The sequence below is a fragment of the Macaca nemestrina genome, chromosome 19 (genome assembly GCF_043159975.1).
Source record: "Macaca nemestrina isolate mMacNem1 chromosome 19, mMacNem.hap1, whole genome shotgun sequence".
Classification (NCBI taxonomy): Eukaryota; Metazoa; Chordata; class Mammalia; order Primates; family Cercopithecidae; genus Macaca; species Macaca nemestrina.
The window spans coordinates 58239723-58261177 of NC_092143.1; the positions used below are offsets into that span (position 1 = coordinate 58239723).

A 21455-nucleotide genomic window follows, 5' to 3' on the forward strand; every position below is an offset into this window, starting at 1 on the left:
ACTGGCATGTTTAAAAATATCTCCTATGAAAAGTTTCTATTATTATTTCTATTGCTTCAGAAATTAAAATGCATAGTGAGTTTTTAATTGAACTTAATGCTCATCTTTTAGACCTCTAGAATCTTGCTTACTAGAGGTTGCTTTATTAAAAAGAGTAAGTACAACCATACTTTTAAAGTCAGCCTGTGGAGAACATGAGTCATATATAAAATGAAAATTTCATACATTTTATATCTACAGATAGAGCATATTTTTTTATTCAAGAAGCTTGAGATGTTTATAATTCTAGACCAATGCTATGATGGAATAATCCACTTTACAGTACAACAGTATAAATGCACTTAGATAAAAGCATCAAGTCAGTATAAATGACAGAGGGTAGAAACTCAAAAAAAATTATACTGGGTTTATGCCGTAAGTTCTCTCAAGAACGTTCATAGGACGCTACGTCATCTTTCACATGTTCCCAGGTTCACACAGGTCTCTGCCCTACACCTGGAAATCCCCATAAACCCAGGGGTCTCAGTGGCCTGGAGACATTTCCAGCCCTATTCTCTTTCTTTAATTCGTTTTTCTTTAATGCTGGGTCTAAACATATGCATGTATCTAAACTGCTTTTATGAATTCAACACAAGGTCATAAAGAAGATCATTTACTATTAGAGGATGATATTATAAATTGCTGCATAAAACCTAGAAGGAAGAAAATCTAATTATTCTTGAAAAATTAGGCTTCTAAATAGGAAAAGCCTATCTACGGAATTGTCTTTTGTTTAATACCATACCTTGAGAGGGGGAACCCTTGGTTCCTCTCTTGGAGGCTGTTCTTTCTCAGGTGGGCTGCTAGATGATATGTTCCGGGTTGACTGATCATCTTCTATCCTAGCTCTCTTTTCCTTACAGATTCCAAAGCTGTGTTGCTCTGCAGTTTTCCTCTTTGATATCTCTGAATCTCTACTTTCATTTCTCATCCCATCAGGTGACTTGGAGGGCTCTGAGGGCTTGGAAGTATGTGAGGTTTCTAACCGACTCTGTGTACTCCCTTGCTTGTGTGTCTTATTTCTAGAGCCTTCTGAAAATGAAGTCTTATCCACTGATGAGATATACTGCTTGTCCTGTAATTTAGCAGATGGAAGCTCATTTCCCTTATTCTCTGTCTCTTCAGAAAAGACAGATAATTCCAATGGTGAAGATAACACTTTTTTTTCTGTTCTTTGCAGGACGCTATGATTTTTAACTTTTATCATTTCCGCAGAAGCAAGTTCTGGAATCGAAGCAGGGTAGGGCTTCTCAGTGTCAACATGGGATTTACAAGTTTGCTGACTCAGGGTTTTATTGTGCAAATCTTCAGACGGAAATGCTTCAGGAGTAATGGAAGAAGAACTCATTATGATGGGTTCGGGAGTATTAGATAGATTCTTCTGCTGTGAGGTAAGGTTCTCTCCCACAGGTTTGGCAGCGGCGGAAGACTCATCTTTCTGCGGGGAGAGCGGCTCTTCAGATACAGAAGGTGACTTTCTTTGCTGATGTGCCATTCTCTCATTTATGGAAGAGTTAGAAATTGGAGACGCTTCTGAAGGAAGTGGCAAACTGGATACAAAAGTGGTCTCAGAGGTGAGAAGCATGGAAGACACTGAAGAAGTTTCTGATGTTAAAGGTAAGTCGGACATCGGTGAGGTTTCTGATGTTAAAGGTAAGTTGGATATTGGTGATGCTTCAGATGTTAATGGTAAATTGGACATAAGAGATGCTTCTGATAGTTCAGGTGAAGTGGATATTGGAGAGATTTCTGACATCAAAGATGCATGAAGGTTTTCATCAGTGGAATTTCTCTGGTTGTATTTGTCTGTATTTTCAGTGCTAGACACCTCAGAACAAAATGTTGTCTCAAGGGAGGCTGGAGTACATGATTCTTCTGATGTGGACTGTGTTTCCCCTCCTGGGGAAGGCAGGCTGGTACAGGCTCCCTCTGGGCTCTCCGAAGAAAAGGACGTTTCAGAGATGCAGGCATTTTCTGAAAGCTGTTCTTCAGGGTCACTCTGTAGCTCCATATCTACAGAAATTCCTTCATTTGGAAACCGGCCTTCTAGAGAAGATGACCCTGTTTTTATTTTGGGGGTACTGGTCTCTATCGCAGTTTCTGACTCCTTACGTTCTGTGTCACTGACATGAGTCACAGATGAAGTGGAAGGAACAAGAGAATCACAGACTTCTAACTGATCGATAACAACTGTCATTTCTTCCTGGGGCGATTCTGACTTCTCTTCTATCTTAATTTCAATATGAGGCAAAGTTTCTAAAACATCATTCATCATAACACAGGACTCCAAGTTATCTTCAGGAGGTGCTGTTTGGGGTTCTTCATGAGAATTGGTTGGACTTTCAGACTCCTCAGAAAATTCAGGTATTGTCTTATGATTTTCATCCTGGCATTCACAGATACTAGTCTCTACCTCTTCCGTAATTTCCTCCTGAATTACAGATTCTTCAGGGATCAAGATATCCTCTGACTCCGATTCTGCCATTATATCTTTAGCTGGAATTTCTACCATAGGGCAAAGAGTAGCACAGAAACCGGGCTCTGGAGAAGCTGGGCTTTTCATGCTTTTTGACTGTTGTTCTGCCAAGGGTGTCTGTGCAGAAACTGGAAGGCCAGAAGTCCCACATGAAGAACTACTCTGAGCTCCGGCATTGTTTGGTCCAGTAGTGAGCTTCACAGATTCCTCTCTTGACATGCCCAGCCTGTACAGAAATTAGAGATAAGAAATTATTGCTCAACCACAAAACATGAAAGATACAACTGGGATCTCTCAGGAATGCAGTGTTCAATAGAAGTAAGTGCATCAAATTACATTTATAATCACTAACATGCTTAATTTATGTAAACCAGTTTATAATGATGATGTTTCTTTGCTGCTTTTGTAATCTCAACTAATACTCTGCTTCTGGTTAAGAGCAGTCTAGATTTTTATTTTGTAAAGCAAGGAGATATGAACCTTACCAAGTGTTAGTAAAGGAATAAGAAAATTACATACAACAAAGTATTAGAAAATATTTATAATCACTAACATGCTTAATTTATGTAAACCAGTTTATAATGATGATACTTCTTTGCTGCTTTTATAATCTCAACTAAAACTCTACTTCTGGTTAAGAACAGTCTAGATTTTTATTTTGTAAAATAAGGAGATATGAGCCTTACCAAGTGTTAGTAAAGGAATAAGAAAATTACATACAACAAAGTATTAGAAAATATGAGCAGAAAAGCAAAATAACAGATAGGATATATATTTTTTAAATCCAGAAGTAGAAAAATGCTCTTATAATAGAAAATTATATAGTTTTTGGAGGATACAAGAGAACCAAGAAATTAAGATCAATGGAAAATGAATGAAATTCATCAAATTCTGAAATTGAAATGAGTTCCAAAGATTGGTTTTCTTAAACTAATCTAAGAAGTATTACTCAATCACCTTATTTTGGCATCTGTCTATGGAAATTTCATTAAATAATAACAGAACATATTTGGGGTTATCAAAGTTATTCTATCAGCTTACATTTGTGTGAAGCAAGACTTTTAAATTCTTTCATGCAGATCTCTTACTGTGAAGATATTCCATACATGACAGGTACCGAAAAATCAAGAAATAATTGAGCATGATGTTCAGGTCTTAAGGCAAATCTAAACAGAGTTACAGTCAAGGGTACTGTAAATCACTGTTTTCTGTCATATAATTTACATTGTCAGCATCAGATGGTAGAGAAACATGCTGCTCTAAATGAAGTTAAATTGGGGTACAGGCAATGAGAAAGATAAGCAGGAGAGAGAACATTTCCAGAGGAAAAAGCACATTTAAGTGAAGAAATATAGTCATAGTAACATTGATGCAAACAACACCTCAGTGAAAACCACTTTAACCTTTGCTTTTTAAAAATCCTCAATGTGAAAGGGAAATAACGTTGAATACAGTTTTTGGGTATTTGGCCATTGCCTTCTTTATTTAAATTCAGAAATCTCTGAAAAGGTAGAAAATACTGCCTTCATAAATATTCTCTTTCCTTTCAATGTTCTCTAAGATGAATTCAAACTAAGCTACAATTTATAACTATACTATATACTGAGAAGATCAGAAAAACAACATTACGGATAAATTTAAAGCAGAATAATCTTCAAGAAATAAGGTTCTCTGGGACTAGGTCAAGCAGAGGTACCATTGATACTAGAATAAGTACGTAACATACAGAAATCTATCCACTGGCAGCCAAATTTCTGCTAGGTGGTTAATAATATTATTAAACACGCAGATAGGTAAGTTTATATACACAACAGCACTGTATAAAATATGCCCATGTCAACGTTTTCTTATTTTCACAGAAAAACAGATTTAATATTGCATAAGGCATAGGAGGAGGAAGATATTCACAGTTCCTCATACTACGCAAAGGAAAACCCTGGCCTCCAGAAATCTAGACACAAATTCACAAGCCAAGCCCTGTAATACTTAGCATTTATACAAATGATGTAAAACAAATATAGAATAATACTATATTATAAAGAAATTAGGCAAGTGAGAATCATAATAAATACCTAAAAAAATTGAAAACTAAGACAGATCTTAACTGGACACTAGTATAAATGTTTAGACACATTTTTGAAAAAAAAACTTAGAGCAATGAAAAGGCACATGGTGTCAGGCAACTACAAACTGTCTGGTGGTAGGGGAATAAAGGTAACCTGGGAGCAACAAAATGAGAAGGGCAGTCAATGAAATATTCAAAATATATCTGCATGCAATATGTAATGAAAGACAGAAAAGATCAAGAGACAAGTCCAGTGATGTGAGAGGACAAAAGCTACTGATAAACTACAGCAAAAAAAAAAAAAAAAAGGCTAAGTAGAAGTATGTTTTGTATTCAGAGCTTAATGACGGCAAGAGCTTAATTGTTAGTGTTTATTAACAATATCATAGCTGTCACCTTCTAGGGAAGGGGCCCTAGATCTGATATCTAAGGGAATCTGGAAAGCCTCTAAATTTCATGCAAAAAATATGCCTGTGCGTGAATTTTTCTGAGAAGGATTTGCAGGATTAAGACCCCAAGCAAGTTACTTAACCTCACTGTTATAAACCTGGGAAAATTACTTAGCTTCACTTTCCCTCAGCTTCCTAATTTAAAAAAATTATGAATAATGGTATCCATCTTATGAAATTGTTGGGAGGATTAAGTGAAACATTTGCAAAGCTCTTAGAAGCATATCAGAGCCAGTGTATACTCAATGATTATTTGTTACATGAAAGAAAGTTCTCTGTAATGTAAGTCCCTTGAACTGAGGTTCTCTGGGAGTAGAGCTTAGGTAGTCCTACAAACAACTGCATCCCTGGCATCCAGGAGAGTGTCTGGCACAGAGGAGATGTTAGATAAATACATTAATTTAATAAAAGAATGGATCTATCACTAAAAATTAAGAACCAATGCTTTGGAGGTACTATCTCAGTTAGGCTTCTGCCATTACTAAAAAGAGCACTCCCAGCATTTTCTTTCACAGGCAAAAGGAGAGGGAAGAAGGCTCCTAAGTGGTCTTTAATCTTATCCTCCAGGGTTCTTAATCCTGCTGGGCAACAGCATGACTCCTGGCAAGCTTCTAAAACACAGACTCCTGGGCACAACTCCTAGATTTTGATTTAGCCAGGCTTGAGTGATATTGCTGGTGACTTCATGTGAAGACATATAACTAGCTTGTCACATTTTTAATGTTTGAGAAAAGACATTAATTATCTTTATTTGGTTTTGCTTAATATATATGTGTGTATATATACGTATATATATAAATATATACATATATAGTATATAAATAAATACACACACACACACACACACACACACACAGAAATCCTGGCACAGCAATTAAAAACAGGCCTTCCTACTCAAGAGGACTACGGAGTGCCATTTAGGACAATTCATGAAGGCCAGCATACTCTGAGCACCCTACTCCAAGTGGTCTGTTAAGTATCTAATTTCTTTACATGAAGAGCTCTCACGTGAGACTCCTTCTGGCATGTCTGTCTTTCCCCCATTTACAGTTGTAATTGTGTGAAATGAGATCACATGACATAGGTCTTGTTACCTGCAACCACCTGTGTCCTTTACACAAAATAACAACTTTCAAGCATTGATTTGCATGTGGGAGGTGGAGCGTAAGTTCCTCTAAGGGGGATCTGAAGTGACTGTCAATAGTAAGTTCTTAAACCCCTCCTTTTTTAGGGATCTGATTTTCTGAGACACTAATATTGCCAAAGCAGAATGTGTCTCTGCTAAACATGAGGCAAAAGTGAAACTGCTCTCAGGGTTAGTTCATCTGCTACCACACTATGATGTAAAGGCTCGTGTTACTTAAAAAAGAAGCTCACACACACACATAAATTAAAGACAGATTACATTTGAAGAGGAAGATAAAGCAAAAGATAATATCTCAGGCTCTCCCCAAAACAAGGACTAAACAAAGATTAAAATGCATTAGGCACAGTCAATATTTTTAGAAAAATGTGAGAATTAAACACGTGCCTAAAATTACTTATCTATAAAGCATTAATCCATGAACATACTTGAAAACAGGAGAATTTTACTCAAATCTGTTAAGAAATTCAAAAGTGACTTCTTTAAGATTTCATGTGCTACTTTCAGACCAAAATAAAATCTCATGAACAAGTTATAAACCCTTGAAAATGCATTTTTTAAAAATTTAAGTGCTGATATACCACTATAATTTCATCTGCAATTTCTTACACTGAGGGACTACTGCCTTTTATCACAGGTTTATTAAGTTTTACAGCATATGAGTGTGCTATGTGAAGCAGAGAATTACATTTTCATTCCCTTCTCAGAGAAATGAGAAAAAATACTCTAGTACTTACTTTTCTCCATAAAACCTCTCAAAGAATTTTTCTTTCCAAGGTTCTGTTTTCTTTTCCTTCTCAATTTCTTGCCTTATCCGCAATTGCATCTCTGGGGTAAACTCTCCTAAAAAGAAAATGCTAATGTATTGAGTAAATGTGGTCACATCTTTTGCCAATTAATAAAGAAAACATATAATTCATCTGAGTAAACTTTTATGGATCTTGAAAAGCACTAGGACAAATAATGATAACATTTCTACAGCTTCCCTTTTTATGAACATCACTCAAGATGTTCATAAAAATGCTAAAGCTAAATGCTTTAGAAGAACGCTAAAGAATTTAGCAAATGTATTACATGCTAGGGGCTACAAATAAAAGAGAGTATATTCACCGTCCTTAAGGAAATCAGTCTGCTGGAAATAGACTATACTATAATGTATAAAGCCCTGTATAGGCCATAATAAATGTAGTGAAATACAGAAAGTAAAGCGCTTAATTCTGCCTACGTTGATTAAGGAGGACCACATATAGGAGCTGATTCTTGAGTTAAATTTTGAAGGTTACTCAGGCTTTTATAAAGTAATTAAATCACAAGGCCAGAGGTATGAATCCATATATTTATGATCTTTTGAGTGGCCAATTGTGAGTAAAACATATGAAGAAATAAAATGGGAAATAAAAGCTGAGGTCAGTTACCCAATAGATGTTCTAAAGAATGTTCTTCACTTTTCTATGAGAGACAGGGGGAGGTTCTGGTGGCATTCAGTGTAGAAGGAACATGGCCAAATAAGCTGTCTAGAAAAACAGGTCTGACAACAGAGTGAAGAACTGGAGGACTGCAGCTATAGGGCTACTGAATAGCACATAGGAGAGGTGGAGATACTGTTGGGCCAGTAGCAGCAGGAATGTTGAAGAGGAATCAAGTACAATCAAGTAACAGTTCATGACCAGATAGGCATGGAGAAAAGGAAGAGGATCAAAGACATCGGTAAGGTTTCAAACTGAGGAACTATGAGGACAGTTGTGACATTATAGAAATAGAGGAAACAGAAGAAGGAGTAGAGAGGGAAGAGAAGCTAGTGAATTTAATATTGGGCATTTTGGTTTAAACTGCCTGTTATCAGCTAATGAGATCTGCTAAGCACTTGAAAATAAAACACTGGGGAAGGAGTGGGGGGGATTAGGTAAGGGGGTGAGGGCCAGATTTGAAAATTCTTGGCATGCTCGCAATAGCTAAAACCAAGGTGGTGAATGAGGCAGCTTAGGGAATACTATGATTAGAAAAGAAAATGTTGGAGGCATCAGATGGAAGAATAGGGGATCATGAGGAAAGCTGAGCAAGGGCTGGCAGAAATGCAGCCCCAGAAAAATAATTTAAATTCTGTTTTTAAAATCTAAAGTAGATGGTTTCAAGTCAGATGGGGTGAAAAAACAAATGAGATATTGGTGAAGGAACTTGAAATGTAAGGACTGAGAACAGTAAATTGGAATTTGCCATTAGTAATTTTTTTTTTTGTTTTTTGTTTTTGAGACAGGGTGTCACTCTGTTGCTTTGGCTGGAGTGCAGTAGCATGATCAGTAGGTCAATCACTGCAGCCTCCACCTCCTGAGCCTAAGTGATCCATCCACTGTAGACTCTTGAGTTGCTGAGACTATAGGTATGCACCACCACGCCCTGCTGATTTTTGTATTTTTTGTAGAGATGGAGTTTCACCATGTTGCTCAGGCTGGTCTTCACTCCTGAGCTCAAGCGATCTGCCTGCCGAGGCCTCCCAGAGTCCTGGGATAATAGGCATAAGCCACCACGCCTGGCTAGTATTCTTCTCTAGGAGGAATATTTCAGTTATATAGAGTGGGCCCACCCTGACTGTAACAGTGTGAGTGTGTAAAGAGGAAAAATATAGTAGCATTGGGCACTTTTTAGTCTTTCAAGAAACTTGGTGACTAAAGCAAGAATAAGGTGAAGCAGTAACATCCGGGGAAGAGATCATTCAGTGAATTTTCTTTAGGTGCCAGAATGCTTAAGAGAATGCATAAGGGATCAAACAGTGTCATTAAAATTACCATCCCCAAGAAAATGTTGCTGCATCAAAAATTTTACGATGTTCAAGATAAAATTATGCTTTCTTCAAAAATATCTGACATCAATAATGTCAAGTATAACAAAAGAATTCGTGAACTCATTTGGAAAGGGATATGAGTTTTTACTAAATTAAAGTGTACTGTGGGGGGAAAAAGACTGGGAAATCAGAGAAAGGTACAAAGCTCAGTACAGTATGTGTACTCCAATAGGTCACATAATAATAGAAAATACAAATTTACCTTCTGCCAGTCGCTGTTTCCACCCTTGTGCTGCATATGCAAAGAATTCATTATTTAGAGCTGAAGTACTGAGGCGTAAAATTCCATCACTTCCCATCTAGGAAAATAAGCCGACAAAAACAAGGTTCCATCAGGAATAACTCAAAGCAAAAGTATGCAGGAAAGAATCAAAAATTGAGTGGTGTTTGGTGGTGTATGTGTGAGGGGGAGGAGGCGGGAAGGAGACAGAAAAAGGAGAAGGGAGAGTAAGCAGGAGCTCCAGTGAGAGCATGTGCAGGGTAGGAGGAAGACAGGAAAGCGACCCAACAAAAGATTGGTCTCCTGGGATGAATACTAGGAGATTAGATGTATGCATTCTGCTTGCTGATGTGTAGGAGACAGAAATAATTAGTGTTGTCCTTGGCTGGCTTCTTATGTAGTTGGTGAGTGAATTTAAAACACATAACAAGTTAAACAATGTCAAGCATTAGGTGAGTGAGAATTAAGAAGCTCAAAATGTAAAAGCTCGGAGAATATATGTATGTAGATATGAGAGTGTAGGAAGAACCTGATGCAGCCTCATGAGAGTCTAAGAGGATCTGGACAGAATGGTTAGAGATAAAAGCATAACGTATACTGTCAACGAGCATGAGCATTACTGTAGAAGCAGAACATAATGAACTATCAGTAACTGGGGCATTTATGAAGGTGTGAAGATGCTTTCATCTGCACTAAAAGGCCTGGCAAACTGTAAACCCAACTAGATCTTCAAAGATTTCCTCTTACTTCCACATATAGAATTCACATATCCTAAGCACTGATTATAATTACCTGAAAACACACTTAGAGATTTCTTATCCTCATTTTTTTATTTGTTTTTGATCTTCTCTACACTCCATTTTCACCTATTGAAATACTATCACTCTTTTAAAATTTAACTCAAATAATGCCTTCATGAATGTTTCAGCTGAATCATCATTCAGGAGCAAAGGAGAATACTGAACATAAAAAGCAAGTGTATTATCTTAAAGTGGATAATAGCTAATCAAAGCCAGCAAAGAGAGACACTGAGAACAAATGCAAGATACGCTGATTGTTGACGCTGTGACATCTACAGGGAGGCCACAGATTCGAGATCGTGAGGGTCTTCATTTAAGATGGCACTGGTAACCACACTAAAATATTCAATACACTTGAAAATTTTCAGGCAATATTTCATTTATTCATTGATTTATTGTTTATTCATGCTCAATTATTTCATCTTATTCAAAAGAAACTTGTTAAGCCACTCATATGAACCTATGTTCAGGGCACATGTATGGGTGCTGGAAATTCACTGGCAATAAAGAAAAATACCCTGTATTTATACTCTGAATATATTCTACATAGAACAGATACTTTTGGTCCTTGTACGCCCTTTACCCACCTGGGTTCAGCATGACTGATGTACAGTTACATCACCATGTCAATGTCCCACCTCATAGGTTTACCAAAGCTCTGATACATGAATGAATAAATGTCTCAGCTTCCCCATCCTTTGACTGGACAACTCTCGCACACTTATCTCTGCAGCGTGGTTTATGCACTCAACCAAATGGGTGCTGTTTGGTGCTATGTTCCCAATGGCTAGAATACATGGATCTGGGAACTAAGGGATAGAATGAAAAAACCTTTGCACTATCATTCCCAAACAACCACTTGCAGACTGCATGCATTCTGTCCCCATAGCTCTAGACTCTGTGGGATTAGAAGTCCAGGTTCCCAGCAGGGAATCACTTCTATTACAGCAGGGTTTCTCAAGATTGGCACTGTTGTCATTTGGGGCTAGATAATTCTTTTTAGTGGGGGCATGTCCTGTGTAATGTCGGATATTTGGCACCATCCCTGGACTCTACCCAGTAGATCCCAGGAGCAATTCCCCATCAGATGTAACAACAAAAAACATCTCCAAACACTGCCAAATGTCCCGTGGGGGCAAAATCATCCCTAGTTGAGAACCACTGCACTAGTGGATAATGTAAGGGTCCCATTGTAGCCAAAGCTTTGTCTGGTTACTTTGTATTACTCATGCTCTTGGACCAGTAGGCAAAGAAAGGAGATAGGATAATCAATCAGCCCTAACCATCATGAGGAAATAAGACTGCTGCAACAGGGAAGGGATGAACAGAAGGGTGCTGGGAATGCCGGGGATTCCCTGGGACATCTCTTGGTGTTATTCGTGCCTCGTGATTGACATCCTGACAGGGCAAGACAACCAATGGCTCAAACTCCTCAGGGATGGTGGTCGGGGTCACTTCTAGAAGTGCTAAGAGTGAGAAAATCAGAAATGAGTATCAAAGGAGGGAGATGATGAGCTCCAACCACATCCTTAAAACCAGCTTGAGACTGGCACAGCCTATAGCTGATCCACTAACCCTCTGGTCATAAGTCTTGTTATTTTCATTTTTTTCTTCTTTCCAATATATTAGTATTACGACCAGTTACTTTTTAAAGAGTTAAAGACAGAGGGAGCTTAATGTGAGGCACAAGATCTGAGTGGCACAAGAGGAAGTCTACACCAGACATTTCTGATACTCCACTTTATATCATCTTGGCTACATGAGTACAGAGTAAAGAGGGTAAACAGTTGAATCCACTTAGGTCCAATCTAAGCCTGTAACACTCTAAGACTTTCTCTGAAACAAAAAGAACTTCAAGTTCCCCTGCAGGTACAGCCTGGAGATGCAGAGTTTGTCCCTGGGTGCAACTCCCAATTTATTAGAGACAACAGACTGTAGAAAAATGCTTCATTCTCCTGCTGTCCTCCTGTGGAACAGTTTTGTGGCTCATTCTACACATTTTCTCCAATAAATGAGCCACAGTGGTCCAAAGGGCTTCTCTCCTCCCTGTCTCACCCTATTTAACACCTGGCTTTGGCTCTAAAATGACCTGTCCTCCAGTTCTTGTTCCAGTCCTGTTTCAGGAGGGAAAAGGTGAGGAGGTTCCTAAGTAAGACACCAAACCTAAAGAGCTTGGGCTTTATGCTTCACATGGGAGCAGCCCAGTAAATATACCATAGGCCCCAGGTTAGTCCAAGTTTCCCCCTCAGTTTACTCACGCATATTTATTACCTTTTTCAATGTAAGCCATGATGGTGGAAAGTTGTGAAGTGCCACTCTAGGCAATGGGAAACATCAAATTTTTGAAGCCAAGGAAAAAACCTAAAAGGTATGTGTTTAAAAAGATGACTTTGGTAGCTGTGTAACAGAAGAGAGAAGGAAAAATGAAACTGAGACATTGCTAGAAAGGGTATTGGAGTATTTCAGTAAAAGGCTATGAAAGAAAAACAAATCTGAGATATATTTATGACTGGATGAAGGTCTTCAGGATTAAGAAGGTAAAGTCATTGGGAGAACATTTCAGGAGACATCGAAGTTGCTCAGGATGATTCTGGGAGATGGGGTGGATGAAATGATGGCCAACCTTGAGTACAAGTCTTCAAGAAATGTTATAAAGGAGTTTTAGTAAAGCCAATAAGGGTGAGGACAAGATAGTCATATAAATGATATGCCTCTATGAAGTCTGACATTTTTCTACAAATATTAACTTTGAATAGATGTCCTTGTGATTCCAGAGCCTTGAGAAAATGGCAACTCAATTTAGAAAGATTAAAAGGGAAAAGGTATTCATATTGTAAAGACAGATTTCAATTAAGACTAATAGGTGGAAGGCAAGTTCTCTGAAGAGGGAGAGAAAGTTACTCACTCTGGAGCACATGCATAGAAGGCATGGTGGATTAGAATTATTCTGCATTTGAGGACTTAAGACTTTGCCTTATAAACTTCTATAGTCAGTGTAACATTTAGCATCTTGCAGAGAGTAAGTAAGTTTATTGTACTGCCCTTGCTTTGGGTAGTGAAGGATTTAAAATTTAACTCCAGTAGCTGACATACAGAAGTTGAGTTCCATATATCCTACCAAGCCAGGGGCATGGTGAGTAATTAAAATTTCAGCATAATTTTAAGATACAAATAAATACCAGATCCAGATTAGCTCTGACAGATTCTCCAGATCTCAGCACATGGAAATGCAAGGCAGTGTGACATAAACACACTCAAGAATATGAAAGCTAGCCCTGGAGGAAAATATTTTTATTTTAAAAGAGAAAAATAATTTTAACTGCCAGATCCCCAGGCTGTGACAGACAGTACAATTAAATACTAGTGCTGAATTTGATTTAGGAAATAAATGCCAATGAAATGTTTTAAATACACCATTAATTTTATGGGTTTTAAGAAATACTGTCCGAAAGATATATTTGAATGAACTGGAACGATAAACATTTCTGAAAGATTTATTCCTAAGCTATAATGTGTTTTCCTGATTACCCAAAATAGAAATGTTCATTCCCCAAATCACCTAACTCTCTTATAATGAAGTATCTAACTATTGATAAGTTATAGTTCCTATTTCATTAGCAGGAGAAAAATTCTGAACATAATCTTTGTTCCAAAGGAAAATAAACACTAAAAGAAAACTTACTCACATAGAGATCCTTTTACAAAGGTGTATACTCTTTCTTGGTAAGTATATCATGTGTCTTTGGTATGGATACTATTAACATACATTTTAAGGAATGGGTGCCAACTCTAATTCAAAGGGTTAAATAAACTGTCCTCCTTGCGTATCATACAACGCTTGAAGAAGAATGCATGTTAATTGGGTGCAAGAATAGATTTATATTTGATAATAATCCTTTAAACCTCTACTTTCTAAACCACTGTTTTCTTATTTTGTGTTTCTTGCAAGTGATTCTAACTGCATGGTATGAGAGTTGCTGAGAACAGCGAGTTTTGGAGTTAGAAAGTGTCTAAATAATAATGGTGCACCGAGAAATACTAAGTAATCTGGACTTCATTCTACAGGCAATGAGGAGTCATTCAAAGTAAAGCCAAAACATGAAGAAAACATTCACATTGAGTATGTGCAGGTAAGATGATTGCTGCTGTACAGAGGGTAGCAGGATGAGCCTCTCTAATAGAATTAATGAGAGACATTTGAGCAGAAAGAAATGCAAAAGCAAGCCACACAGCCAGCTGGGAAAGAGTTAGCCAAGCGAAGAGAATGTAAATGCAAAGGCCCTCAGGTGGGGCTTGCAAGGAGGCCCTTGGAGCGAGAGAGCAGAAAGTGGGAGGAAGAGGAGCAGAGGGGACAGGGTCACCCTGGGCCTTGTCACCCACTGTACAGACTGCCTTCTCCCTCGGGGGGGGCTGGAAAGCCTTTGGAGGGTGTTGGTCCAAAGAATGATAAGTTCTGACATTTCCAAAGGTTAGCTCTGATTGCTGTGTTTAGAAAAATATTTAGAGTACTGCTGTCTAATAGCAATATAAAGGTGAGTCACATACGTGATTTCAATTTTTTCTACTAATCGTGTTGGAAAAAATAAAAGAAATAGGTAATTAATTTCAATAATGCATTTTCTTTAATCCAAACTATCTAAAATATTATTTCAACATATATTCAATATAAAATATTGTTAATGAGGTCTTTTACATTCTCTTTGAAAATGAATTCTTCAATATCCAGTCTATCTTTTTAATAGCACATCTCACTTCATATTCTAGTGAGCCATATTTCTAGTGCTCAAAAGCCTCAAGTGGCTAGTGGCTACTGTACTAGACAGCATAGCTTTAGCAGATAAAGATCTACTGGGCACACTAGTATATAGGGTTTTCAATAATCCAGGAATAAAATGATAGTAGCTTGGACTGGGGTAACAGCACTGGAGGCAGCGTGAAATGGTTAGGTTCTGATTACAGCCCGAAGATTGAGCCAGCATAATTTGATGATAGATTAAATGTGTGGTATGAAAGAGGGCAGGTGAGGATGCTGATTATAATTCCCAGTAGATGTCTTCGATATGTTACTCCTACTACAGTGTAGAGGATGCCCTGGAAAAAGGCAAGACTAAGACAGGTATTTCTGTTAACTAGCATCAAGAGCCAGCAGAACCAATGATGAAAAGTTTTCAGATTGTTCAGGCAGTGGAAACAGAGAGGAAGGAGAACATTCAAGAGAAGTATAAAAACCAGAATTGATGGTACTGAGAGATAACTGGGGTTAAGAAAGATGAGACAAAGATGTGGAAGATGATTCCCAGGAATAAGGCTTGCTAACTGGGTAGAGGCTGGCACCAAACATCACGACAGGAAAAGGCACAAGGGGGAAACAGTATTTAGAAATAAGAAATGAAGGCTTTGGATATGTTGATGTCATTAACTGAGAATAGGGCAAGATGCTCAATGGTAAATATTTTTCCAAATAGGAACGATTAGCAAATAAAGTGTAGTTGGAAACATGGGTATAGATGAGAACATTCGAAGAATATTTACCAAAAGAGAAGATGGCTTAAAGCAGAGTCCTGAGGAATACTAATGTAAATGGAATGAGGAGGTAAAGTAGATCCTGTTAGGAAGACTAAGAAAAAGCAGAAAGAGGTAGGAAGAAAATCAGAGCAGGTGGCATCATATTGATAGGTGTAAGGGAAGAATGTGCTTGCAGAAGGTGATCTGTATTGTAGATGTGCTAATATCTATCAAGCCTTTTAGCATTACTAAGGTAAACAGTGTGTGCAGTACACTATGTTAGCTGCTGTGTCCAATACAAAAATCAATAGGATCTTTACAGCAAAGACAACCTAGACAGTGAGACACTAATCAGGAGTCCAATACAATATAAGAGAGTAATGAGCATATGAACTATCATATGTTGTTATCATTGAGCCACTTATACCCTGCATGATCAAGCACCCAATGCCCTTGTAGTCTACATCCCAGTACGAATAAAAGCCAGGGTATTGACTCTCTTTAAAAGGTAAATTTTAATTTTTTCCTTACCACTAAGTATAATTCAGATGGCCCAGGAGATCTGAATGATATGCTCAAGATTTATCCACAAGGGAAAATGTTATCCTTTAGAATAACATAAAGATAGGCATAAAAATGAAAGAAGGCTATTAAGAGGGAGGGATTCCCTAAAGGAGATAGATCAGCAGTATGCCAAAGACAATTTTGCAAATAAGTTTTCAAAGTTATTTCCAAAATTGCAGTAAGACAATATTACCAAAATTGTGTTTTGAAAAACAGGTATTTTAATAGATAAATCCATCTAAAAGAAATGCATTCTTCCATACAATAAATATAGCCTGCATGTACTAAATATGGTTAAGTAGTTTCATTTACTGTATTATCTAGTATGCTAAAATTTATTTTAAATCCTGAAGAATAAATTATACAGTATTTCCCAAACTTTTAAACTTTATAATCATCTCACAGAACAACCATCAGTATCTCATGGAACAACTATTCCCCAGAATATAGTTTGGGAACTGATGCAATAAGCGTTGTAAAAGTATCATTGACAGAAACAGCCAAACGTGATAAACATGGGACAATGAATTTCCCCATGCTAGAGATTATGTCCCTCTTTAACAAATGAATATAAGTTTCTATTCTGAGAATATTGTGAGAACTAAGTATTCAGAATCAATAGTGAAAAAATATTAAAGATAATGTAATAAACCTTAACCTACAAGCTTGAAAACCTCAAGTCAAAGCCACTGAAGGAAACAATTCTTTGCAACCACTGTCAAAAAGTCCTAATATATGTAATAATTTTTTAAGTATTGTGATTATAATGCTGTAATCAAGACTGTATCTAGTCATATGAGGGCTAAATAAAAACTGTTATACAGGCATACCACAAAGACACTGCAAATTCAATTCCAAACTACAATAAAGTGAATGTTGCAAAAAAATAAGTCACATAAATTTTTTGGTTTCCCAGTACATATAAAAGCTATCACTATACTGTAGTCTATTAACTGTACAATAGCATTATGCTAAAAATCAATTTACATACCTTAATTAAAAATACATTATTTCTTAAAATGCTAACAATAATCTGAGCTTTCAGTGAGTCATACTTTTTTTGCTGGTGGAGGGTCTTGCATGGATGTTGGTGGCAGCTAACTGATCAGGGTCGTTGGTGGCTGCTGAAGGCTTGAATGGCTATGATAATTGCTTAAAATAAGCTGGCAACAAAATTTGCTGCATTGATTGACTCTTCCTTTCCCAAAAAAACTTATCTGTAGTATGTGATGCTGTTTGATAGCATTTTGCCCATAGCAGAACATCTTTCAAAATGGGAGTCAATCCTCTTAAACCCTGCCGCTGCTTTATCAACTAAGTTTATGGAATATTAGAAGTCCTTTGTTTTTACTTCAACGATGTTCATAGCATCTTAACCCAGAGTCAATTGCATCTCAAGAAACCACTTTCTTTACACATAAGAAGCAACTCCTCACTTATGAAAGTTTTATCCTAAGATTGCAACAATTCACTCACATCTTCAGGCTATACTTCTAATTCTAGTTCTCTTGCTATTTGCACCACATCTGCAGTGACTTCCTCCACTGAAGTCTTGAACTCCTCAAAGTCATCTATGAATATCAGAATCAACTTCTTCCAAACTCCTGTTAATGTTGCTATTTTGAACTCCTCCCATAAATCAGAAATGTTCTTAATGGCATCCAGAATGGTGAATTATTTCCAAAAGACTTTCAGTTCACCTTGTGCAGAACCATCAGAGGAATCACTATCGATGGCAGCCATAAAAAATGCATTTATTAAATAATAAGACTTGAAAGTCGAAATCACTCCTTGATCCATATGCTGCAAAATATGTATTGCATTAGTAATATGAAAACAACATTAATCTCCTTTTATATCTCCATCAGCTTCTTCAGTGAGCCAGTGCATTGTCAATCAGCAGTATATTTTGAAAAGGATATTTTTTTCTGAGCAGTAAGTCTCAACAGTGGACTTAAAATATTCAGTAAGCCATGTTGTAAACAGATGTGCTGTCATTCAGGCTTTACTGTTCCATTTACAGAGCAAAGGCAGAATAGATTTTGCATATAATTCTAAAGGGCCACAGGATTTTTGGAATGGTAAATGAGCACTGGCTTCCACTTAAAGCCACCAGCTGCATTAGCACCTAACAGAAGGGTAAGTCTATCCTTTCAAGCCAGGCACTGACTTCTCCTCTCTAGCTATAAAAGCCCAATGACATCTTTTTCCAATTCCATCTGCATTGAAAATCTGTTGTTTAACACAGCCACCTTCATCAATAATCTCAGCTAGGTCTTCTGAATATCTTGCTGCGGCTTCTACATCAACCACTGCTGTTTCACCTTGCACTTTTAGATTATAGAGATGGCTTCTTTCCTTAAACCTCATGAGTTAATCTCTGTTAGCTTCCAAGTTCCCTTCTAGCACATCTTCACCCCTCCAAGCTTTCAGAGAATAAAAAAGAGTTAGGGGCTTGTTCTATATTAGGCTCTGGCTTAAAGGAATATTGCGGCTGATTTGATCTTCTATTCAGACCACTAAAACTTCCTCCATATCAACAATAAAGCTGTTTCCCTTTCTCATCATTTGTGTGTTCAGAGGAGTAGCACTTTTAATTCCCCTCAAGAACTTTACCTTTCCATTCACAACTCAGTTAATTATTTGGTGCAAGAGGCCTAGCTTTCGGCCTATCTCAGCTTTCAACATGCCTTCCTCACTAAATGTAATCATTTCTAGTTTTCGATTGAAAAGTGAGACGTATGCAACTTTTCCTTCCACCTGAACTCTTAGAGGCCATTGTAGGGTTATTAATTGGCCTAATTTTAATACTGCTCTGTCTTAGGAAATAGGGAGGCCTGAAGAAAGGGAGAGAAATGGGAGACAGTTGCTCAGTGAACAGTCAGAACACATTTATGGATTAAGTTCACTGTCTTATAAGGGCATGGTTTGTGATACCCCAAAACAAATACAATAGTAAAAAAGGTCACTGATGATATATCGCCATATATATAATAATACATTATCATATTTTAATATTGAAATATATAATTATAATAAAAATGCTTGAAATATTATGAGAATTACCAAAATGTGACACAGACACACAAAATGAACACATGCTGTTGGAAAAATGGAATGGTGCCCATAGACTTGCTCAGTGCAGGGTTGCCTCCAACTTTCAATTTACCAAAAAACACAGTATTTGTGAAGTGCAATAAAGCAAAGTAAATTAAAACAAGGTAAGCCTACATGGCTTTCAACCTTCCTCCAAGTAAGTTTTAAAAGTATGGCGTGGAATCAAGCAAAAGTGAACACAAAGTAAATTTTAGAGAGAAAATATTACTGAACAAAGCAGCACTTACATGGAAATGTGGAAGGCTTTTTGTCATTATTGTTACGATGGAGTTTTAAAGAAGATGTCATAATAAAAGCCTGTCTTCCTCTAAGCTGTCCTTTTCTACTACTTACTGCTTTTGTGATATGTGTATATATGTACCTCTCTACATCCATCTATACATATATATACACATGTACTTTAATATACATACATGGAACATGCATACACATTTATGCAATTATCTATATACACATGTACATATATGTATATGTGTACATATAATTTTTTCTTTTTCCTTTGCAAATAGAATTTTTAGTCAATCCAACCACTTGGCCAAAATAATGGTCTCCTTTCAAGTGGAACCTTTTGCTGTTCTCAAGAGAATGAGAACTATCCTCCGGATCCCACCACATGACCTGTCTACATTTCCAAATCAGCAGAGGAGATAATCTGTCAGATGTTGGGGAGGCTATTCCTTAGAATAAGACTGTAGGAAAGCAATTTCTTAGGCCCCAATTAAAAGAAAGAAAACAATTCTCTTGTTCTAAGACAAAAGGGTTTTCTTATAATTGCTGCTAAGGATTTTAGCATATATAATCAGGAAAGCCATATTTGAGGGATGTATGCAATGTTAAAAGCAAATGAAACAAGGAGAATATTAATATTGATTCTCTAAAGGTTTCAGGTATTGTTTCAACTACTGTGCTTACATGGGATTTCCCTTAAGCTTTCATGCAATATTAGTTAAAACAATAACTATTTTCCAATGATACTATTCTACAGTTTAAAATTCTGACACCTTTTCTAAGAATCAATCTGTTTTCATATTCCAAAGACAGGAATTGCTATTAAAGTGCTATAATTTCTGATTCTTCAGCAGCCTGCTCAGAAGAGATGTAGCCTGTGGCAAAATCAGTAAAAATAACTGAAATAAAGACATCTGAAGGCAAAAATAAAGCCTCTGACAGATCACGCTTTCATCAGCTTCTCCACAATTAGAGAAGTGTTTGATGTTCACAGTATATCTACTTTATGACAAACTTGTGGAGGACCTTTGGCCACATCTTGGGACATTCTGCTGGGCCTCGATGAGAAGTGATGTTTTCAAAATTGGAACAAGTAGCAAATATGAGAATGTGTATGTTTTAAAAGAGAACCTTTTATAATTGTATTTTCTTTAATGTTCCCTCTGTGTGTAGCAGAGCGGGGGGGATGGGGGGGGAGGGACTTCCAATGTACCCAGTCATGAATACTAATGTTTTATTTAGTGAAACTCAAGCTCATGTTCTTGTATAGATAAAATAAGGTTATGTTATAATGTAGTGGGAATCGATGAATCACTGTTTCCATTTGTAATACACTGAACAGCTGTGTTTAAGTGACTATCTATTAGTCATTCCTTTCTTTAACAAACATTTCACAGCATCTACTATGTGCCAGGAACTGTGAAACAGATAGACAGCTTCTGCTGCTCCAAGAGCCTTGCACCTAGAGCGGTAAAGGGTAAAATGTCCTTTTTAATGGCATGGGGCATACCTAGAGAAGGAAAGGATGCTATGAGAGTCCCCAAGTCTAGGTATCTAACATATCTTTAATTCCCCCTTGTAGCCTGGTAATATCTATGCCCAAAGGTAACTGTCTTATCCTCTCCTCCCCTTTAACGTTGGCCCTGATCTACTTCTTCTTCCATAAAAACGATAACAACAATAATAAAGACTATCATTAACTGAGTGCCTTCAACAACCCTAAAGATGGGTACCTTAGTCTGTCTGGTCTGCAATAAAAAAGTACCATAGACTGGGCAGCTTATAAACAACAAAAATTTATTTCTCACTCCTATAGAGGCCAGAAAATTCAAGATTAAGGTATCAGCAGATTCAGTGAGGGCCTGTTTCTTGATTCACAGATGATGTCTTCTTGCTGTTGCCTCCATGGTGGAAGGGACTAGCTAGATTTCTGGTGTTTCTTATAAGAGAATTAATCCCTTTCATGAAGACTCTGTCCTCATGATCTAATCACCTCCCAAAGTTCCACC

At 37.2% G+C, this 21455-nt stretch overlaps 1 protein-coding gene and 1 long non-coding RNA gene across 10 annotated transcripts in view; one reads left to right on the top strand and one right to left on the bottom strand.

Annotated features, from left to right (window-relative positions):
* Positions 1–21455, bottom strand: part of LOC105498445 (ASXL transcriptional regulator 3) — a 231035-nt gene that overhangs the window by 61206 nt on the left and 148374 nt on the right. For all 8 annotated transcript variants that reach the window (XR_011616964.1, XR_011616963.1, XM_011770636.3 and 5 more), the window contains 3 exons: positions 9215–9311; positions 6911–7016; positions 785–2741 (listed from right to left, as the gene is read on the bottom strand). Coding sequence is in view for 6 of the 8 variants with exons in the window: in XM_011770636.3 (XP_011768938.2) it covers positions 785–2741; positions 6911–7016; positions 9215–9311 (2160 nt within the window). In the remaining 2 variants the exon portion in view is untranslated. The remainder of the gene's footprint in view (positions 1–784; positions 2742–6910; positions 7017–9214; positions 9312–21455) is intronic.
* On the top strand, positions 2611–20623 carry LOC105498441 (uncharacterized). Of its 2 annotated transcripts, XR_011616965.1 has the most exons (4): positions 2611–2833; positions 10161–10331; positions 14098–14162; positions 20298–20623. It is a non-coding gene; the product is annotated as an uncharacterized lncRNA (long non-coding RNA). The 2 variants fall into 2 exon arrangements; XR_011616966.1 differs by lacking the exon at positions 20298–20623 and having other exon boundaries at positions 10161–10359; positions 14098–14125.